Source organism: Etheostoma cragini, chromosome 5, assembly GCF_013103735.1.
Source record: "Etheostoma cragini isolate CJK2018 chromosome 5, CSU_Ecrag_1.0, whole genome shotgun sequence".
In the NCBI taxonomy this organism is placed as follows: Eukaryota; Metazoa; Chordata; class Actinopteri; order Perciformes; family Percidae; genus Etheostoma; species Etheostoma cragini.
Genome location: NC_048411.1, coordinates 22,435,659 through 22,453,582, shown reverse-complemented (window position 1 = coordinate 22,453,582; position 17,924 = coordinate 22,435,659). Strand labels below are relative to the sequence as shown.

The following is a 17,924-nucleotide window of genomic DNA, read 5'->3' as shown; positions in this document are numbered from 1 at the left end:
GATGAATTCATGAAAATAGTATCATGGTCTGAGCCACAGCACCCTGGCCTTATTTCAGTTATAAAACAATAAAATCAAGATTTACCTATATGTAAAATAAACATAAATACAAAATATATAGTCAAGATCATTTGTGACTGAAAGAGGTAACCCAAACTTCTGTAGGATTTGATTAAGGAGCTATTTGACAGGGTCTTTGGGCACTGAGCGATATGACTGGAGAAGGCGGGTATGGTGAGGAGGGGGACGGGAACATTTATAGGTCAAGAGGATGTATGTCATAATGTACATTTCACTTCTATATCAATTTAAAGCTATTTAAACATTTCTGACTAATTTAACTAAAAATATTCATTATTATACATTTATTATTTATTTCAGTATTGTATTGTGTGTAGCCAAATTACGTTCCTGCCCACTGAACTTTCAGATGTTTGACCTTGTTGAACCCAACCTTGGAAAAGTAAAACATTTAGAAAGAATTTTATGAGAGACTTACATACTGAGCTATGTTTCTGACTATTTGGAAGGTGTCTCACGCTAAATAATGTTTCCTGTCAATACAAGACTGCCGTTGTAATGGATCCCTGACTGCATTGTGTACCACAGGGTGCCGTAGGATGTTTTGAGCTTCCCTTATTAAAAGGTATTTTCAACGCTAAGCACTGCAGGTCTAACCATCAGGAAATATGTTACACAACACTTTGTTGTGAAAAGGGCTGTGTAAATAAAGTTTATTATTATATTACATTACATATTTTGCGAAAGGTACCAAAAAAACCTGTGATCAAAGTGATCAAGCACTGCAAATTAAAGATATATCGATTTCTTCTAAAACATGCCAAGCGTAAATCTAGACAGAGCCAGTACCAGAAGATAAAACAAACTCCTTCTTTTACTACGAAGATTTGGATCATTGCGCCGATAACAATGTGGATGATCCTTTTCCTCTTCGGCCCGGTGGACATGACATCCATGATTTCCAAAAACGATTTGAAATTTGGACTTGTCACCCCACAGCACACTTTTCCACTTTACGTCAGTCAATCTTGGATGAGATTGGGCCCAGAGAAGCTAGCGGCAATTCCGGGTATTGTTGATATATGGCTTTTGCTTTGCATGGTAGTTTTAACTTGCGCTTGTAGATGTAGCGACGAATGGTGTAAACTGACAATGGTTTTTCAAAATGTTCCTATGCCCACATGGTACTATCCTTGTAGTTTTTTTTTTTTAATGAAGTGCCACCTTAGGCCATATGCAGTCAATGTTGCTTTTCGGCTTGGCAGGTTACGTCCAGATTCTTTGAATCTTTTGATGATATTAATGATGAAATCTCTAAATTTATTGCAACTGTACGTTGAGAAACATTTTTTTCTTAAATTTTTTTTTCTGTTAGCTCACACAGTTGTTCACAAAGTGGCAAACCTCGCCCCATCCTTGCTTGTGATCGACTGAGCCTTTTCTGGATGCTCCTTTTACTGAAACAATATAAATGGAACAAATGCAGCTTTTTATTTGGCTACATCTGCTAGAAAAAATATTTAAGTGGCTTCTTTACCTCGGTACAGACTTTACAGAACTATGCAAGTATGATTTTAAAATGAAAGGGTTGCCGTGGCCCCTCAGTGCAGCTATTCAGCCTTTCAATATTTAGATTCCTGAACTCGGAATCTGGATGTTGCTTCATCCCAATGTATTCACCCTACGTTTAAATGCATATTTGGTGGTTAAATCTGTATTTAGAGCTGCCTTCTTGCAGGCACATCACCCAAGATGCACTTGAAATGCTGAATGTGAGCAAGGCCAACATGTTTTCATCCGGGTGGATTTATCCTTTAAGGTAAATTAAGAGCCCTCATAGGTCAAATCTCTGTGGTTTCCTCTCATAGACTTCCAGTCTTTGATGTGTATAACTGATAGGTGTACAAAGGGCTGGTCTCCTTTGAAAGCAGCAGTTGTTTGGTGACTTTTTGGACCAATTATGATAAAGCAATACACCATTATTTATAGCATTGCACCTTAGAAATGGAGAATAAGAGTAAAGACAAGTTTGCATGACTCACCGGCAAGTATTCTAGAGTTTTTCATTGTCAACGTTCTTGATATAGTCCCCAACCAAAGGGGCAATTTGTGGGGGCAGCGAGGCACACATGTAAGACCATCCACATTAAGTGGACCACTGAAAATAAATACATGGAATACATTAATCACATAATTTAAAGTGGTTGAGGTCCTTCCTATAATCCATTACAAAGGTGCCAGTTAGTACATCATAAAGTGCTAGTGAAAAACAACAAAGATAAATACTCAAAACCTGTTTGTTTTATGGGTGTAAGAGCAAGTTATAGAGGAGGGACATGTCATGTCATGTGCTCTGGCAATGACTTATCCACTCTAGCTCGTGCAATACACACCCATTATAAACGCAAAAAAATCCTAAAATGCATACTAAACTTAAACAGTGATTTCACAAAAACTGTAAATTATATGAAAACAAATAGTCTAGCGCTTGCATTTTCTATGGTTGGCCACGTCGTCTTAGTTAGTTACTTAGAAAACCGTGCAGATTCTGAACAGCTCATCCGGACACTGACGGCAAAGGACATTCAGAAACCTGTATCTCACTAAAAACAACATGGATAGTTTTGTCCACGTTTGTATGCGTGTGGAAGCACCCTTGACACAAAATAACAACCCAAATCCCAGAAAAAAATAATATGGGAACTTTAAAGAAGAGGATTTGAAGGATTTGAAGCTTGGTCTCATTGAGTTTAATGTTAAAAAAAAATGTTTAAAAGCTTAATATTTGAAAAAGTATAAATAGTAGAACAAAAGTTGAAGAGCGCACATGCTGAAAAAGCTGAGCATTTTAATAGTTGAATGGTTTTTATAGCTTAAAGTATATGCAGAGGTTAGAGACAACCAAAAAAGTACAGAATAATAATAAAGAACAGGATAACAATAGTAGTCTAACTACAACAAATCAATACAATCTAATCCAGTACAATCATAAGACCTAAACAGACCCCAATGCCCTCTATACATACATACACATACACACACATGCACACAAAATACCATAGAAATAAAAAATTCAACAAATAATAAGCTAGCAACTAGTTTAGCCTTTTGTACAACAACATGACCATCATCCTGACATCAGGACCCAGGCATGCCCTCAGCACCTGCAGCCCTAGCCATGAGGTCAGGAGTGAAATGGTGGTTGGAACAAACTAGTGTCTATACCTGTTGCTTAACTTGAACTAAAGTCTTTGAGTGCTGTAGTGTGTACTTTAAAATTAAAAAAATGTGTCTTACTCCTGAAATATGTCTCTACTTATGCTTATCTTTTTTTCCTCCGCTGGACAGTGGACGGTGGGCACGTAAAAAAGTTTAGCAGCTGTTTGACCGGGGCTCGTCACTGCGTCATCCAGCGTCTCCACTCTGATTGGCCCGCTCTTGTGCAACTGTGCAGTTGTATAAACTCTGCGGTTTGAAGGAGTTGGCAGAGTCTACTGCAGGGATTGCAACAGTATCAGTGGGGGGAAACTGCCGTGCGAGGGGAGGAATAAAAAAAGACTTCACCGGTTTCTGCAGACTTGTCTTCCTAAGTGATTTAGAGATGCAGAGATGCGCCAAGTCCTGGGGGATCTTCTTGGCCAAGTCGGTGAATCCCAGCGCACCGTGCAGGCATCTAAGTGACAAGAGCCGCGTGGTTTGGAAACTTCAGTGCAGGATCCGAAACAGCGGGGAATCCCTACCAACAGCAGCCCGGGGTCTGAGGACGTCTGCAGCTGCCTCCTCCAGACAGATAGAAAGAATATTACCCAGACACGATGATTTTGCAGAGAGGCACATTGGTCCAGGTGAGAGGGAGAAGAGAGAAATGCTGGATGCTTTGGGACTCGAGGTAAGATTTACTCACGCCCCCCCCCCCCCCTCCTCCCAAATTAGACACAACACGCTTGCCGTTTTATGAAACCAAATTTCAACATAACCTATGCTATGAGCAGTATATTGATATAATTCGGTATTCGCAGCCATGTTTTTGCGCGCTTTTATTTATAACAATGCTTCTTTTTTTTCTCTCGCAGTCTATCGACCAGTTGATCGAAAACACCGTTCCCTCCTCCATCCGTATCCAGCGGAGTATGAAAATGGATGATCCAATATGTAAGTTTTTATCTTCATTTGAATATGTGTTATTGATATAATGCCATCAATGCATGATGAACCTCGATGCAATTGTGCCTAAACCGATTTAAAATACTTTAATATCAAAATAAATGTATCACAGTCTCACTCGTCTCCAGCTATTTTGCATGGTGATTTTCCCACATTAAACTGGCAGTTGAATGAAGCCAAGTGAGTGGCTGGAATGTAGGTTGCACCTCTATTGTCTGCCGCGAAGCGCTCTTCCCTGTTAAGTCTTCCTTTGAACATATTTGGAGTTGTTTTTGCGAAACTCGGCGAGCGGCACCAATCTCCTGTTGGGAAGCCGATGCTCATAGGATGGCAACTGGAGTGTAAAGTTTAGCCCCTTGAGCTCCGGTTCCAAGTCCAGTTCAATCTGGTTACAGCGTTCACATTACATCACAGCCGATGGGCTTCCTAATAAGGTGACTTTTGCATGGAGATTTGCCTGGATGTTTTTTTTTTTTTTTTCCCCAATGCAGAAGGCTACGTGTCCACCCCATGCAGTCTTCCTGTTAAACGAGTTTATGTTGTCGTATTTCCTTAGTAAAAACACATGCTAAAGACAGAACTGAGGCGGTATTAGATTAGATTTCCAGTAAACAATGGAAGAGATTAGGCAGTTAATTCAAGTAAATTAACATAGCAGATAGGCTATAACCCTTCTGTAAAAACAGCTGCTTTTCTGTCTGTCAGCCCTGGTAAAAGATGAATAAATGATGACTGACAACATGAATAGTATGTTTCCAAGTGTAAACAGATTCCTTCTTGGAGGATGGCTTAATTTGTTGTTATGCTATGATTATTTTAAGTGTTCTGAGGTGCAAAATGAAAATAATGCAGGGATTGGCAATGTGGATGAAACCAACATCTCAGCAAAACCCAAGAACTTTTACGGTATCACTACATCTCATGATATCCTAAACATATGCAATATTGCATTCAAAACAATCAATGCAAAGACATCTGACAAGACTTTTCCATTTTTAATCAAGTTTGACTTGAAATCAAAATAATTTAGTAAAACACAGCAAAAATAATAAGCACTGCATCCAACCATTCATTTTTTATTACTTACTGTGCAACGTGCATAACATAAAGAATAACCCTAACCCTCTGGATGGGGATTAAAATTGCTTGTTTTATCTGAGTAATGGCATCAAACTCAAAAGGTTTTTGATTTACTATCGCATCTTAAAATTAAAAAACAAACAAACGGCAAATGTCTCGAGTGGGAGCTGAAAGTAGGCAACGTTTGGGTTTTCTTGCCAGACAAAATTAATTACAATTATCAAAATAGTTGGTGATTACTTAGCGCCGCCCAGGACGCCTTTGATTAGTTTAAAGAAATACAAACAAGCCAGAGCGTTTTTCCCCAATCCCAGAATGAATAGCTGGTGTAGCAAAGACCATACTCCAGTGCTGACACAGCATTTTGGACATACTTTAGCCTGAGACAGTCAGCTTTAACAGCAGAGATCCACTGAAAATCCAACACTTTAGAAGGTTTGTAAAAATCCTAATCCTCAAGTACTTTCCACATCACCTCTGATCCGCCCTTGTGTCAGCTCCTTCTCTGACTCTGTACATAATGGTATCATAATGCAACAAGCCATGCTGATGGAACAAACTGGAGGCAGTGCTGTTTTTTTGCTTGTTCAGCTTTGAAGGGCTTCATTTTGCTAAGCCAGCAAGGGATTCTCTCTCCAACAATAGACCTCCTGGATGGTTCTGAATCAGGCTTTTTTGTTGCACTGTAGAACTTGGACCATGGGAAAGCAGTCCTCTCTACTGAAACACACTCTCTCTCACACACACACACACACACACACACACACACACACAAAGATACACATCAACGACTCACCGTGAATCTGTGGATAATCCTTTATCACTGAATTATTTTCTCTACTGATTTTGGCAGATTAACCACCTTCAGAATGTGAATGTGCAGCATTTTGCCTTTGGAAGAAACTGTAAATATCTACTTGTATACTAGCTACAGTCCCTCTCACTACCAAAGACTTAGAGGTATCTTTCTTTTTTTAAAGTAGGAGTAGTTAGGGCTCTCGGTTCAGACGGGCAGTATTGTCCATTCCTTGTAGTTGCTAGGCAGCTTGTTAGGCCAGAGGAATCTCACTGGTTAGTTTTGCACTGGCAGAGCTTCTTTACTGCACCGGAGAATGAGGCAAAAAACCTGGCCATCGGCAAAGAAACCATGGGTAGTCCATCTCTTGGTGTGTGCTCTTGGTTTACAGCATATACTTTGAAAAAATATATTTTAAAATATAATTTTAATATTTGTTGTACTGTGTGTGGCATGCAATATATTAGAGCTGCCAACCATTATCAAAGCACCCTCCTACCTATGATAAATCCTATTTTGATCTTTTATTGTATAAGTCATACAGTCAGACAATTGCTCTCATGAGAGACAACATGCTGTTCACTAGAATGTTTGGCGTATTTGGTTTGACATGTCATTCATTTCAGGAATGCAAACTTTGTTGTGTAGTTTTATTTATAATAACAAAAATGAAATGAGGTCACAGGCTGCTTAATAAATATAATTTATATCTCAGAAACACAGACTTTGCTAATAATGTTGACAAAGGAACTATATTTTTAATTGTGGTGCACCGTACTAGGGGTGGGTGATATGGATGGAATGTATTATTGTGATATAGAATAGTTCCTGGATATTTAATTAAGAAACACAAAATAGAGGAATGTCTGGTTTTGGTCAATCCCGTGAATTTGACTAAATACCTGGAAAAAATCCAGATACTTCATTACATTAAGCCAAAAAAATCCTGTATATCCAATATTGCTTTGTACTAGTATTGCTATCCAATAATGTCTTTTTTTTTATTATATTGTTACGCCATCCAACCATGTAGGGTCATGCCCAATAAAGCAAGACTAAAAATGTAATTATAATCACAACTTAAATATTTTACAGGTGAGAGTGAGATTCTGGACACTCTACAGAAGATTGCATCAAAGAATAAAGTGTGGAGGTCCTACATCGGCATGGGCTACTACAGCTGCTTGGTACCACCGCCCATCCAGCGTAATCTCCTGGAGAATTCCGGCTGGTAAGTGCCTTCAGGACACCCTCCCTCGTGAGAAACCTTAAGAAATTTGGAAGGGCAGGGAGCTTGTTTCTTCTTACAGAACTAATGATGTTTATTCATACGGTTTGGTTATTCATTTAAACTAAATTACTGTGCTGCAAAATAGCATCCCTTTTAATAGGGGGTCTTGTGCCGGTTTTTAATGGTCTATGCTTGTGACTTATGTGCGATCTGGTGTTCTGCTGAACAAAATTATCCAATCAGCCATCCTTTCCCATTTTTTTCCCTCAGAAATCGGTTCTTGGTTGAGACATGCAATGCATTGTGCTGTTCCGTCTAGGTTCTTTGACTACCACAACCTTGAACTATTGTCCTCATGCCCAAATTCACTCTGTTGTTTTCATTGTGTCTGTCTTGGTCTCAGGGTGACACAGTACACGCCCTATCAGCCTGAGGTCTCTCAAGGTCGCTTGGAGTCGCTTCTTAACTACCAGACCATGATCTGTGACATCACCGGCATGCCTGTGGCTAACGCCTCCTTGCTCGACGAGGGAACGGCTGCGGCTGAGGCCATGCAGCTCTGCCACAGGTATTTACAGACTGATTACCAACACAAGCAGTCACGTGGAGAACAGTCTTTATTACTCAGATTGTGTTGTGTTATGAAATGAAATCATTTGAATTTAAGATAACTGTTACACTTTCCCTGCCTCCCGTCTTTCCTCTGTTTAATTATTTCTTCTTTTTTTGTTGGCCCTGGGACGCGTTCTCCATCTCACTGTATTTTGTTTGTTACTGTTTATTTCTTAAATACGTAAAACAATAACAAAACATTTATCACAAAAAAGGTTACATTGTGGGAATAAAGTTGCATCTTGGCCACAAGAGAAACTAAGCTTATACATGTATTGCACACATATCTGACCAGTTATTGTGTTTCCTTACAGACAAAATAAAAGAAGAAACTTCTACATTGACCCACGCTGCCATCCCCAGACCATTGCAGTAGTGCAGACCAGAGCCAAGTATTTATTACATTCATCTTTATATTAAAAACAAAAACAATAGGCTAAACAAAAAAAAACCCTCATTGTATTAATAACCATTGAGCTTCTCTATTGTGAAACATTCTTTTATTGTATGAAAACCTGTACAGACAGATAAGGTGCTACGTGTTTTTAACATCTATAGCATATAGTGTATCTATAGTTCTTAGCACCCTTCTAAGTTTTCATTGTTGCAGCTATATCGGGGTGAAAACCGCACTAAAGCTGCCTCATGAGATGGACTTCAGTGGGAATGATGTGAGCGGTGTGCTCTTCCAGTATCCAGACACTGATGGAAAGGTGGAAGACTTCACGGCCCTCGTGGACCGGGCGCACAAGGGAGGGGTAAGAGCGCTTTCACCACAAAAAACAAGTAAAAGCATAATAGACCTGCTTTCAGGCTACTTTGCTATTTAGTGTTTACTTTATACAAAAAGAATGGCACAAGATCTTAGGTTCACAACTTTCACTGTGCGCCTATCCGATTTCCAAATTTCTTTCTCAAGGTGTATCAAGGAAGTGATCACAGTCCCCTTTTCACAGCAGCATCACTTAAAGTTATATTCTGATGATACTAGTATAGCGAATGACTAGCTTTGTAGAGCGTTAAAGGAGGGGTGGGATTAGCAGAAACCAATATCAAGATTTGGTTGTACCACAGGAAGTGCGTTCGTCGTATATGTGTCATAACTGCAAACCAGCTGCTAAAGATTTAAAAACAAAAAGCTATTCTGACTAAAGACCAAAGCGGAGCTATGGCTATTGACTTGGTAATACCCTGGTTCTCCATTTCTAGGCGCTGGCTTGCTGTGCTACAGATCTGTTGGCGCTCTGTGTGCTGCGCCCTCCTGGGGAGTTTGGTGTTGATATCGCGCTGGGCAGCTCCCAGAGGTTTGGGGTTCCTCTTTGCTACGGGGGTCCCCATGCTGCGTTTTTCGCTGTTAAAGACAACCTGATCCGGATGATGCCGGGCAGAATGGTTGGAGTTACCAGGTGAGAACAAGACACTCGTCTGTCATAATAACTTGAAGGGAATTTTAGTGTACATATTAGAAAATGATGGGGCTTAAATCAAAATAAATAGCGGAAACTCAAAAGCTTCCTTTTGGACAGTTTAAACAATAAAACGTACATTCAAATTTCAGGGATGCAGCTGGTAAGGAGGTGTATCGGCTTGCTTTGCAGACCAGAGAGCAACACATTCGCAGAGACAAAGCGACCAGCAACATCTGCACGGCACAGGTATAACCAGACTTGCTTTTTGTTTTTATCATTTGCACTTATAAATAAATGTGCGTGTGAATGACTGTTTTTATCTATTTTTAATCTTTATAAAAAAAACCATTTTTTAATGTAATTTAGTGCGTGTGTGTGTTTTTTTTTAATTTTTTTTTCAACCTCTGACTTTTAGGCTTTGCTCGCCAACATGGCAGCTATGTTCGCACTGTATCATGGTCCTCAGGGACTCAAACACATTGCTGAGAGGACGCACAATGCTGCTTTGATCCTTGCTGAAGGTAAATTTGTGTTTTTTACAATTTGAAATCAAGCTGTTATTTATGCAGCACCTGCTAGACGTAGTCATCTCTGCCTGTTTGATACAGGTATTTGCAACACGAGCATGCTTCATTTTCCTCATTTCAAGGTTTGTCAACATTGACTTCATCAGACACATTGTGGAAGAATGATCCAATGAAGGACTTGAAGAGACCCAATATGTCCTTATTGCTACATTATGCTTATTTGGTAAAATCCAAAACATAATACATACAGTCATCCCATTTTCTTGTCCAGTTCTAACTGGCATCAATAGATAACGCATGTATTCAGTTATATATGCATCTGAAGAATGTACTGGATGAAACCTTTTGTTTCAGGTCTGAAGAGAGCAGGACACCGTCTGCACAGTGAGATGTTCTTCGACACTCTAAAGATTAACTGTAGCGTGGCAGCCAAAGACATTGTTGAGAGAGCCGCGCAGAAGCAGATAAACCTAAGAATCTACACCGAGGGAGTGGTGAGAACGTTATTTTCTGAAAAAAGCAATGTAGTGTTTGTTTACTGTTTCCCACATAAATGGATGATCAAGGGTGGAACATTCTTTGGACAGCATTTACAACCAATGTATTGCCATAGCTGTAGCACCGCAAGGTAACGTCATAAAGTGACATAACAACATGAAATGTCACAACCAACTACAGCAGGATGACACCATCAAAAACACCACAAAATCACCAACATCAACATCCAAAACAGCAGCATTACACAGTGTTACACGATGCACTACATACATATTTACACATGGCGCCAGAATATTACAATAAAATAAACAAGTGTCAAAGGGTTTTGTGAATTAGTAAAATATAACTTTCTTAGAAAGCCTTAGTAATTTAAACAAATTATTATTATTAATTATTATATTCCTGCATTTAACAAGTTGGAGACCACTTCTTTTTTCGATAGAAACAGTTACTTTGCAGGTTAAACCTAATTTATTCCATCTAGTGCTGTGCACTTACTATAATGTATACAAGTAATAAGTGTTTTCATTGCTTATAACTTCGATATGCTTTTAATAGATACATATACAATTTAGGACAGAGTCCTGAATATCAAAGGCATTTTTAATTGTTTTCATCCCTCTTTCTCTCCGCCAACAGTTGGGTGTGTCTCTGGATGAGATGGTGACTGAGAGGGACTTAGATGACTTGCTCTGGGTCTTTGGCTGTGAATCTTCAGCTGTAAGTTGAAGGTTTCACTCTTTTATATTTTACGTGTTGTATGTGTCTGCATCAGGGTTGCATAGTATTCATTTTCCATTTGTAGCTTTAAATCAAAACGTCATCTGCTTTAATTTTAAAATGTTAAATTTTTTTAAGGAGCTGATTGCCGAGAAGATGGGTGAGCGGGTGAAGGGGATCATGGGAAGTCCATTCAAGAGGACAAGCAAGTACCTCACGCACCAGGTCTTTAACAGGTTGGTATTCTCAGTTAAATTGCAACACTATGGGCGGCCAGATGGCTCAGTTGGTGCAGCGGCCGTCCATGTGTAGGGGTTTGCTCCCTCTTCAGCTTTCCTGTCAAAAATAAAGTCTGAAAATACCCCCAAAATATCTTTAAATTGCACACAATGGTAGCACTCTACCAATGATAACAAATTGCACTTCTATGTTTTTATGACATGTTGGGCTACAAATGAATCTGATTTTTGATTTTCTGATTGAGGAGCTGGGTGCACTTGCCACTGATGTCAATCACCATATTACGTAACAGATGAAAATGTGGTGCGCAGACTTTTCTCAACTAATTGTCTGACATGCAGCGAATGGTGTTAAATGTTTTTTTTAGTTTTTTTCTTATTAGAAATGGGTGGATTTGCATCAAAGCATTTTAAGTACTATGTTTCTTTCTATCATTGCTGCATGCAGAAATCAATGTGTGATGTAAAAATCCAAAAACATTTACATCTGCTCTTAATAAACAGGCAGCTGGTGTTAGTTTTTTGCCCACTGGAAATCTTCCAAGATATAGCTTGATTTATTATTTAAAATAAAGGATGTACTGTTTCTGTGTAAGCGAGACTTCAACTTGATTTAAGCATTGGAAGACATTATTTCTGCAGTAGAAATGGGTTTTCAACAATTACCGTCTCAGCAGCGAAAAGGGCATTTTTCTTGGCTGCTAAAGGTGAAACATATCTTTTTTTATTAGTGCCATAAAACCGCCTGGTATCAGAAGTTCTTATGTCTTAAGTCCTCCATTTACTTAATTACATAATGCTTGCGCAAACTTCCTACTAATGCACTTAGTAAGCAGGTTACTGGTGTCGATTTTGCTTCACTTTAGTGACATACCAAATATTATAAACAATATGCCAATTAACTCTACTTCTGGTTAATCTTTGTTTAATCTCCAGTTACCACTCTGAAACCAACATTGTGCGATACATGAAGCGTCTGGAAAACAAGGACATCTCCCTGGTGCACAGCATGATACCACTGGTTAGTGCTACCTGCAGCCGTAGATGTGAATTTTAATTCTTTGCTAAATCTGAATACCATGTCTTATGTGAGAGTTATGTGTTAGGTGCTGATGCTGTTTTCTTCTTTAGGGGTCCTGCACCATGAAGCTTAACAGTTCTTCAGAGCTCATGGTGAGTAATTCAAAATGCATCTTCAGAACAAATTGGATATTTTCAAAACTTACATAAAGTTGAAGAAACGCAGGGTCTACCCTTTTGGTGTTTCCCAAAGCTTTTAGCCGTATCTTCTGGCCTTCCTTAGCAAATAAAGCTGCTCCATTTAAATGGAGATAGTTATTTGTTAGAATCTGACCTAAGTATTTAAACTGCTTTTTCCATGGTAAGGAGAACATGTTATTTTGGAAATTTTCTTGCTCATTGCTGTCCGCTCTCTTTTTTAGCCAATCACCTGGCGGGAGTTTGCAAATATCCACCCCTTTGTGCCTCTGGAACAAGCTGAAGGCTACCAGAAGCTCTTCAGGCAGCTGGAGAGGGACCTCTGTGAGGTGACGGGCTATGACAACATTTCCTTCCAGCCAAACAGGTGAGACTCAGTTTGTTGCAGCACAAATCTTCATTTACCAGGGTCCAGGTGGACACAACACCAACTTACTAAGCATTAGTCTTTGATGTCAAGCTCTGAAAATTTTTTTTTTTCTCCATTGATCACAAAAGTGAAGCGATGCTTAGAATAGAATAGAAAGCCTTTTTATTTTCATTATACACAAGTACACGGTACCTGTGCAACGAGATTAAAGCAGATTATTTGTTATAAGGAAAGAATTTTAAGGCATTTTCCTGCCAAAAACATTAAAAATTTGCATTTTCCCCTATGAATACTTTTAACCCCTGAAGACATTGAAAATAACTTCAGATTCATTTTTAAAAGATGAATTCAGCCTGTAGACGGTGAACTGTTTTGGTTGGTCATGTATAATGTGACATAATTGATGCATCATTAACAGAAATTTCTCCATCTAGTCAATATTTTCACATCCTGTTGTCCTTTTGATAAAATGGGTCTTAATGTTATAGTTGTTATTATTATTAATATTAATATTATTATTATTATTATCACCATGCATATGTTCTTAGCTTGGGACGGCACTCTGATGGTAGATAAGTGGAAACGAGAACAGCAGTGAGTTAAAATATTGTGTAGATTCTCTTTATGTCTGGGACTTTGAAGCTGCTTTTAAACTTTAGTCAGTATCCAGTAGACAAATGTTAGGAACTACATGCTTCATGTTTCAGCTGATAAAGCACATGCCCACCTCTGCTGTATATCACCATTTTTTTTTATCACCAGAGGGTTTATGAATAGCACATAATGCTACATTGCCCTGGAGAGTTATCTTGCAGCTAGCTTTTCATTCCATATATCTCTCCCTTTTTGGTAAGTGTGTGTTAGTGTGTTTGTGTGTGTGTGTGTGTGTGTGTGTGTGTATGTACTACATGACCATGGTGTGTCTGCCTTGTCTTTCAGTGGTGCTCAGGGAGAATACGCTGGCCTGGCTGCCATAAAAGCCTACCTGAACTCAAAGGGAGAGAGCTCGAGAAGTGTAAGTGTGCTGCCTAATTAGACTGCAGTCATTCCGAAAAACACTGTAATCTAGACGTTAAAAAGAATTACTAACACCAGCTAACACAAATTAGATTTATATATGCCATATGCAGTGTCCCACAGCAATTTAGAGAAAAAATATACTATTCGGGAATAGTATTTTGGGAAATACTTACCACCGCTTTTACCACTCATATGTCTGTGCAGCCATCAGCAGATTATTTTACCTCAGAATAAAAATAATCAAACAACATCTTAGAAATAACTTCTTAAACTGTGAGCTTTAGAGGTGCTTCTAGGTGGATTTTATTTCCTTTGCCACGGTTGCCAAACTTAATGCTAAGCTAACCCCCAATTTCCACAGGATGCGGAACAGCGGCAGAGTCATTAGGTTTCCATTAAAGGTAATGTGTGTGTATATCCACGGACTGTGGAACAGCTGGGTTGTGACTCCGTCCCAGCCCCGGCAATCCGCAGCCCTCTGGAGCAGATACCCAGAGCTTCTTTTTTTGCCGGATGCTGGCGAGCTCCGCAGCAATGCAAACAGATAGCTTTTGTAGATTTTGTATTTTTTATTGTTCATTCAAAATACAAATATACAAACAACCAATTTCAAAAAATAAACTTTTGCCTTGTGTCGAGCAAATAAACAAAACATAGGAACATATACATAGCAAAACTACCTTCAGAAGAGAAAGAAATAAGACACAATAACAAATAGATAAAAGGGGATATCTCAAATTAAGTTTCAAGTAAATAAACCAAATCAGGGGTTTTACCAACCTTAACCCGTTTCAGTGACTTATACAAAAGGTTAAGCTCATTCTTCCAATGGACCAGGGAGGGTTTGGTCTTAAAATATCTGCAGTTATGTATGAAATGTTTTCCTAAAAGCATCAAAATGTTGAGAACAAAGTCTACCTTCTTATCTTCAACAAAAACACCAAACTTTATAATCATCACTGTCAGAGGTGGCATCACGATTGCCCTGGTCTGTAACCAGCTCTGGAGATCTTTCCAAAAGGGTTTCACCTACTCACACAGTTGACCTCTTAAATAACTTTTCCTTATTTTCTTAACCTCTCTCTCTCATTAAAGAGCACACAACAGATAGTGTTGGACAGGAAGTTGAGCTCAGAAACAAAATAAAACATCCTGTTAGTTTTCAAAATAAAATAGGCCGTGCTCACGGCGGATCATATTGCCCTGCACTAAACCTTGAAAACACAGCACAGAGTTGTTGGTTTTGTGGTTCTATTCTACATGAACTTGCAAGATCTTGTGGGTCCTCGAGAAATCAGCTGTCAGTCATGGCTGCAGCCGTTCCGCAACAAATGTGGACTTGGTGGATGTTGACGGATGGCGGAGCACGGAGCTGTCACGCAGAGGAGCCAATCTGCAGCCGTTACTCATCAGGTGGAAATTGGGGGTAACAGTCTTTTGGCTGTAGCTTCAAGTTTGATGCACAAACATGAGTGTTATTGGCATAATCATCTAACTCTTGTCAAGAAAGCAAATAATTGCATTTCCCAATTTAAATAAAAATAAATAAAACAGGCTCCTTAAACTCAAGAGAAATACAAATGTCTGAAGACTGAGCTGGTGCACAAACCTGATTCCAAAAAACTGTGTGCTTCTATAAGCAATAATTTCTTTGCTGTTCTTAGACATGTTTCGTCTTAATGCTCACAAATACAGCGCAGATATCAAAGAATACTTTTTCATCAGTAGATCCTTGAGTATGCTGACTACATGCCAAACTATAGAGGTTAATAAAAAGCAGAAGTACGTACTTATGCCCTATCAAGCAGTTTCCAATTTACAACAGGTCAGTTTTCAGATTACCATGTTGCAGGTATTATGGTTAGAAATTCCTTTATGGAAATTCAGTCAAGTATTCTGATGTGCTGTTTGCCAGCAGCTTGAGGACAAGGTAAGATAAGACAACACCACAGATTAATGAATGGCTGACTAAAGTAATTTTCCTGTGCTGTAAATTGGCCTTTGTTTTTAATGGCTCCCTCATAAGTACATCTTTAGATAGTGGCCTGATCCCTTGAAACAGTCAAGGTCCAAACTAACAACCATTTGTGCAAACAAAGGGGCAGAAAACACTCTGACCCCATAATAGGCTACCTGCTTTCAAGATTCCATATTTGGAGATTTTTTAAGAACTTGATGTGTCATGCTGTGCAGTGCTTTTCCAGTCAGTCATTTGTCAATGTTTTGACACCCACAGGTCTAAGTCCCCCAGTTTCCGTTCGTGAGTTACAAAATGTCAGAGGTGTCACCCTAATATGGGATAAAATCAATTAGTGACCAGCTAGCAGGTTACACATTGGTAACCAGTGGTTACACATACAGCATATGTTTATTTATTTTATACACACACACACACAGTATATTCTACGGTTCTTTTTCTTTTTATTATTTAGACCCAGACCTGGATTTTTAACTTAATATAATAATAATTAACGACTTCTTTAAGTCTTTGTTCTGTTCAAAGATTCAAGCTCACTAATGAGGGCTTCCAGTCCCGAATGTTTTTTCAAAAGACCCGAATCTTTTAGGTTTTTAACTTCAACTTTGGGTCATTTCCCCTCAGTGTCTCTTACTAGACTGTCAAATCAATGGAGAAAAAAGTTCTATTACTGGAGAAATATTGCCGTTGATTATTTTCTACTAAAAATCATAAAAGATCATTACTGCTGTGTACGCCAAATTCCTACCCTACCTATGTTATGCAACTTCAAAAACGGTAACATCAGACAATTTTTGCTTCTTTTTGAGGTGGCAGAAGTAAAAATTAGTATTTCCTTGGCAACCATGTTTTTTCCCAAACAATGGACAGATTTTAAGGGATTCTATTATTAAATGGCATTAAAAATAGTGCACATAGTTGCAGTAAATGGAGCATACCCCCGAACCCCTCCCTGGGTTTCGGCTAACCCCCGAAGGTTTACAACATCTGGCTCCGACCCTGATCAAAGTTATTTTTACACACACTGAATAAAAGCAAAATTGGCTCCCAGCTACAAATCTGTCACAACTCTCTCTGTCCTGCTACAGTGATCTCTCCTTTAACCTCCAGGTCTGTCTCATCCCCAAGTCAGCCCACGGCACCAACCCAGCAAGCGCTCAGATGGCTGGTATGAAGGTGCAAGTGGTGGAGGTGGACAAGGATGGCAACATTGACATGGCACACCTCAGTGCGCTGGTGAGAGCCGGACTGTTTGCATTCTACTAGTTTTAAAGAATACACCTTGACCCATAATCGCAACTAAAAGTCATATTATCCCAGCCACTGCTCCTAAATTTTGATAATGATTTTACGAAAACCTGTATTTAACCTTAATAGTGTAGTGCTAAATAGTTGTAGAATCACTTTACGAGTAGGGATATACAATACGAAAGTCAATAAAAAAAATATCTATCTATCAAAAAGGGTCACCAGTCCCTCTATGTCCATAATTGGCCAGGATGAAACTTTGCATTGAGGTGCTCACTATCTCTGTGGATCACTATAAGAGTTCATAAAAGACCATGGCAGCTTTGAATTAACGTAAAGAGGTGTTAGGTCAAATTTGGGTGGAAATACACAACACTCTATAATGCAATAAGGATGTTGTCTCCTGAATCCTGTCCTCTCTTTCAGGTGGATAAACACAAGGCAAGTCTGGCAGCCATGATGGTCACCTACCCTTCCACCTTTGGCGTGTTTGAGGAGCAGATCAGAGATGTATGTGATCTGATTCACAAGAACGGAGGCCAGGTGTACCTGGATGGCGCCAACATGAATGCCCAGGTGAGCAAAAAACACAACAGCGCAAAATTACTAAATGTTCTGTTCTGTGATGTTAAATAAGTAAACAATTACTTGTAAAAACTGTAGGCTAATAGGATAAAGGTTTATGCAATACATGTGTGTTATCATGCTGTAATTGGATAACCTTTGGTCTCTGTAATATGCAGGTGATGGTTTTACTGCAATATCACCTCCACCATCACTAAAAGATCTACAG

The 17,924-nt window shown here is 39.1% G+C and overlaps 1 protein-coding gene across 1 annotated transcript in view; it reads left to right on the top strand.

The window, feature by feature from the left end:
- Positions 1-3,332: 3,332 nt before the first annotated feature.
- gldc (glycine dehydrogenase (decarboxylating)) overlaps positions 3,333-17,924 on the top strand; it is a 20,193-nt gene continuing 5,601 nt past the window's right edge. The window contains exons 1-18 of the mRNA XM_034871006.1: positions 3,333-3,910; positions 4,095-4,173; positions 7,157-7,292; positions 7,696-7,860; positions 8,219-8,296; positions 8,515-8,662; positions 9,114-9,310; positions 9,463-9,559; positions 9,729-9,834; positions 10,195-10,334; positions 10,978-11,058; positions 11,197-11,294; positions 12,234-12,318; positions 12,429-12,470; positions 12,740-12,882; positions 13,825-13,900; positions 16,994-17,119; positions 17,558-17,707. Coding sequence (XP_034726897.1) covers positions 3,623-3,910; positions 4,095-4,173; positions 7,157-7,292; positions 7,696-7,860; positions 8,219-8,296; positions 8,515-8,662; positions 9,114-9,310; positions 9,463-9,559; positions 9,729-9,834; positions 10,195-10,334; positions 10,978-11,058; positions 11,197-11,294; positions 12,234-12,318; positions 12,429-12,470; positions 12,740-12,882; positions 13,825-13,900; positions 16,994-17,119; positions 17,558-17,707 — 2,235 coding nt within the window. The 5' untranslated portion in view covers positions 3,333-3,622. The remainder of the gene's footprint in view (positions 3,911-4,094; positions 4,174-7,156; positions 7,293-7,695; positions 7,861-8,218; positions 8,297-8,514; positions 8,663-9,113; positions 9,311-9,462; positions 9,560-9,728; positions 9,835-10,194; positions 10,335-10,977; positions 11,059-11,196; positions 11,295-12,233; positions 12,319-12,428; positions 12,471-12,739; positions 12,883-13,824; positions 13,901-16,993; positions 17,120-17,557; positions 17,708-17,924) is intronic.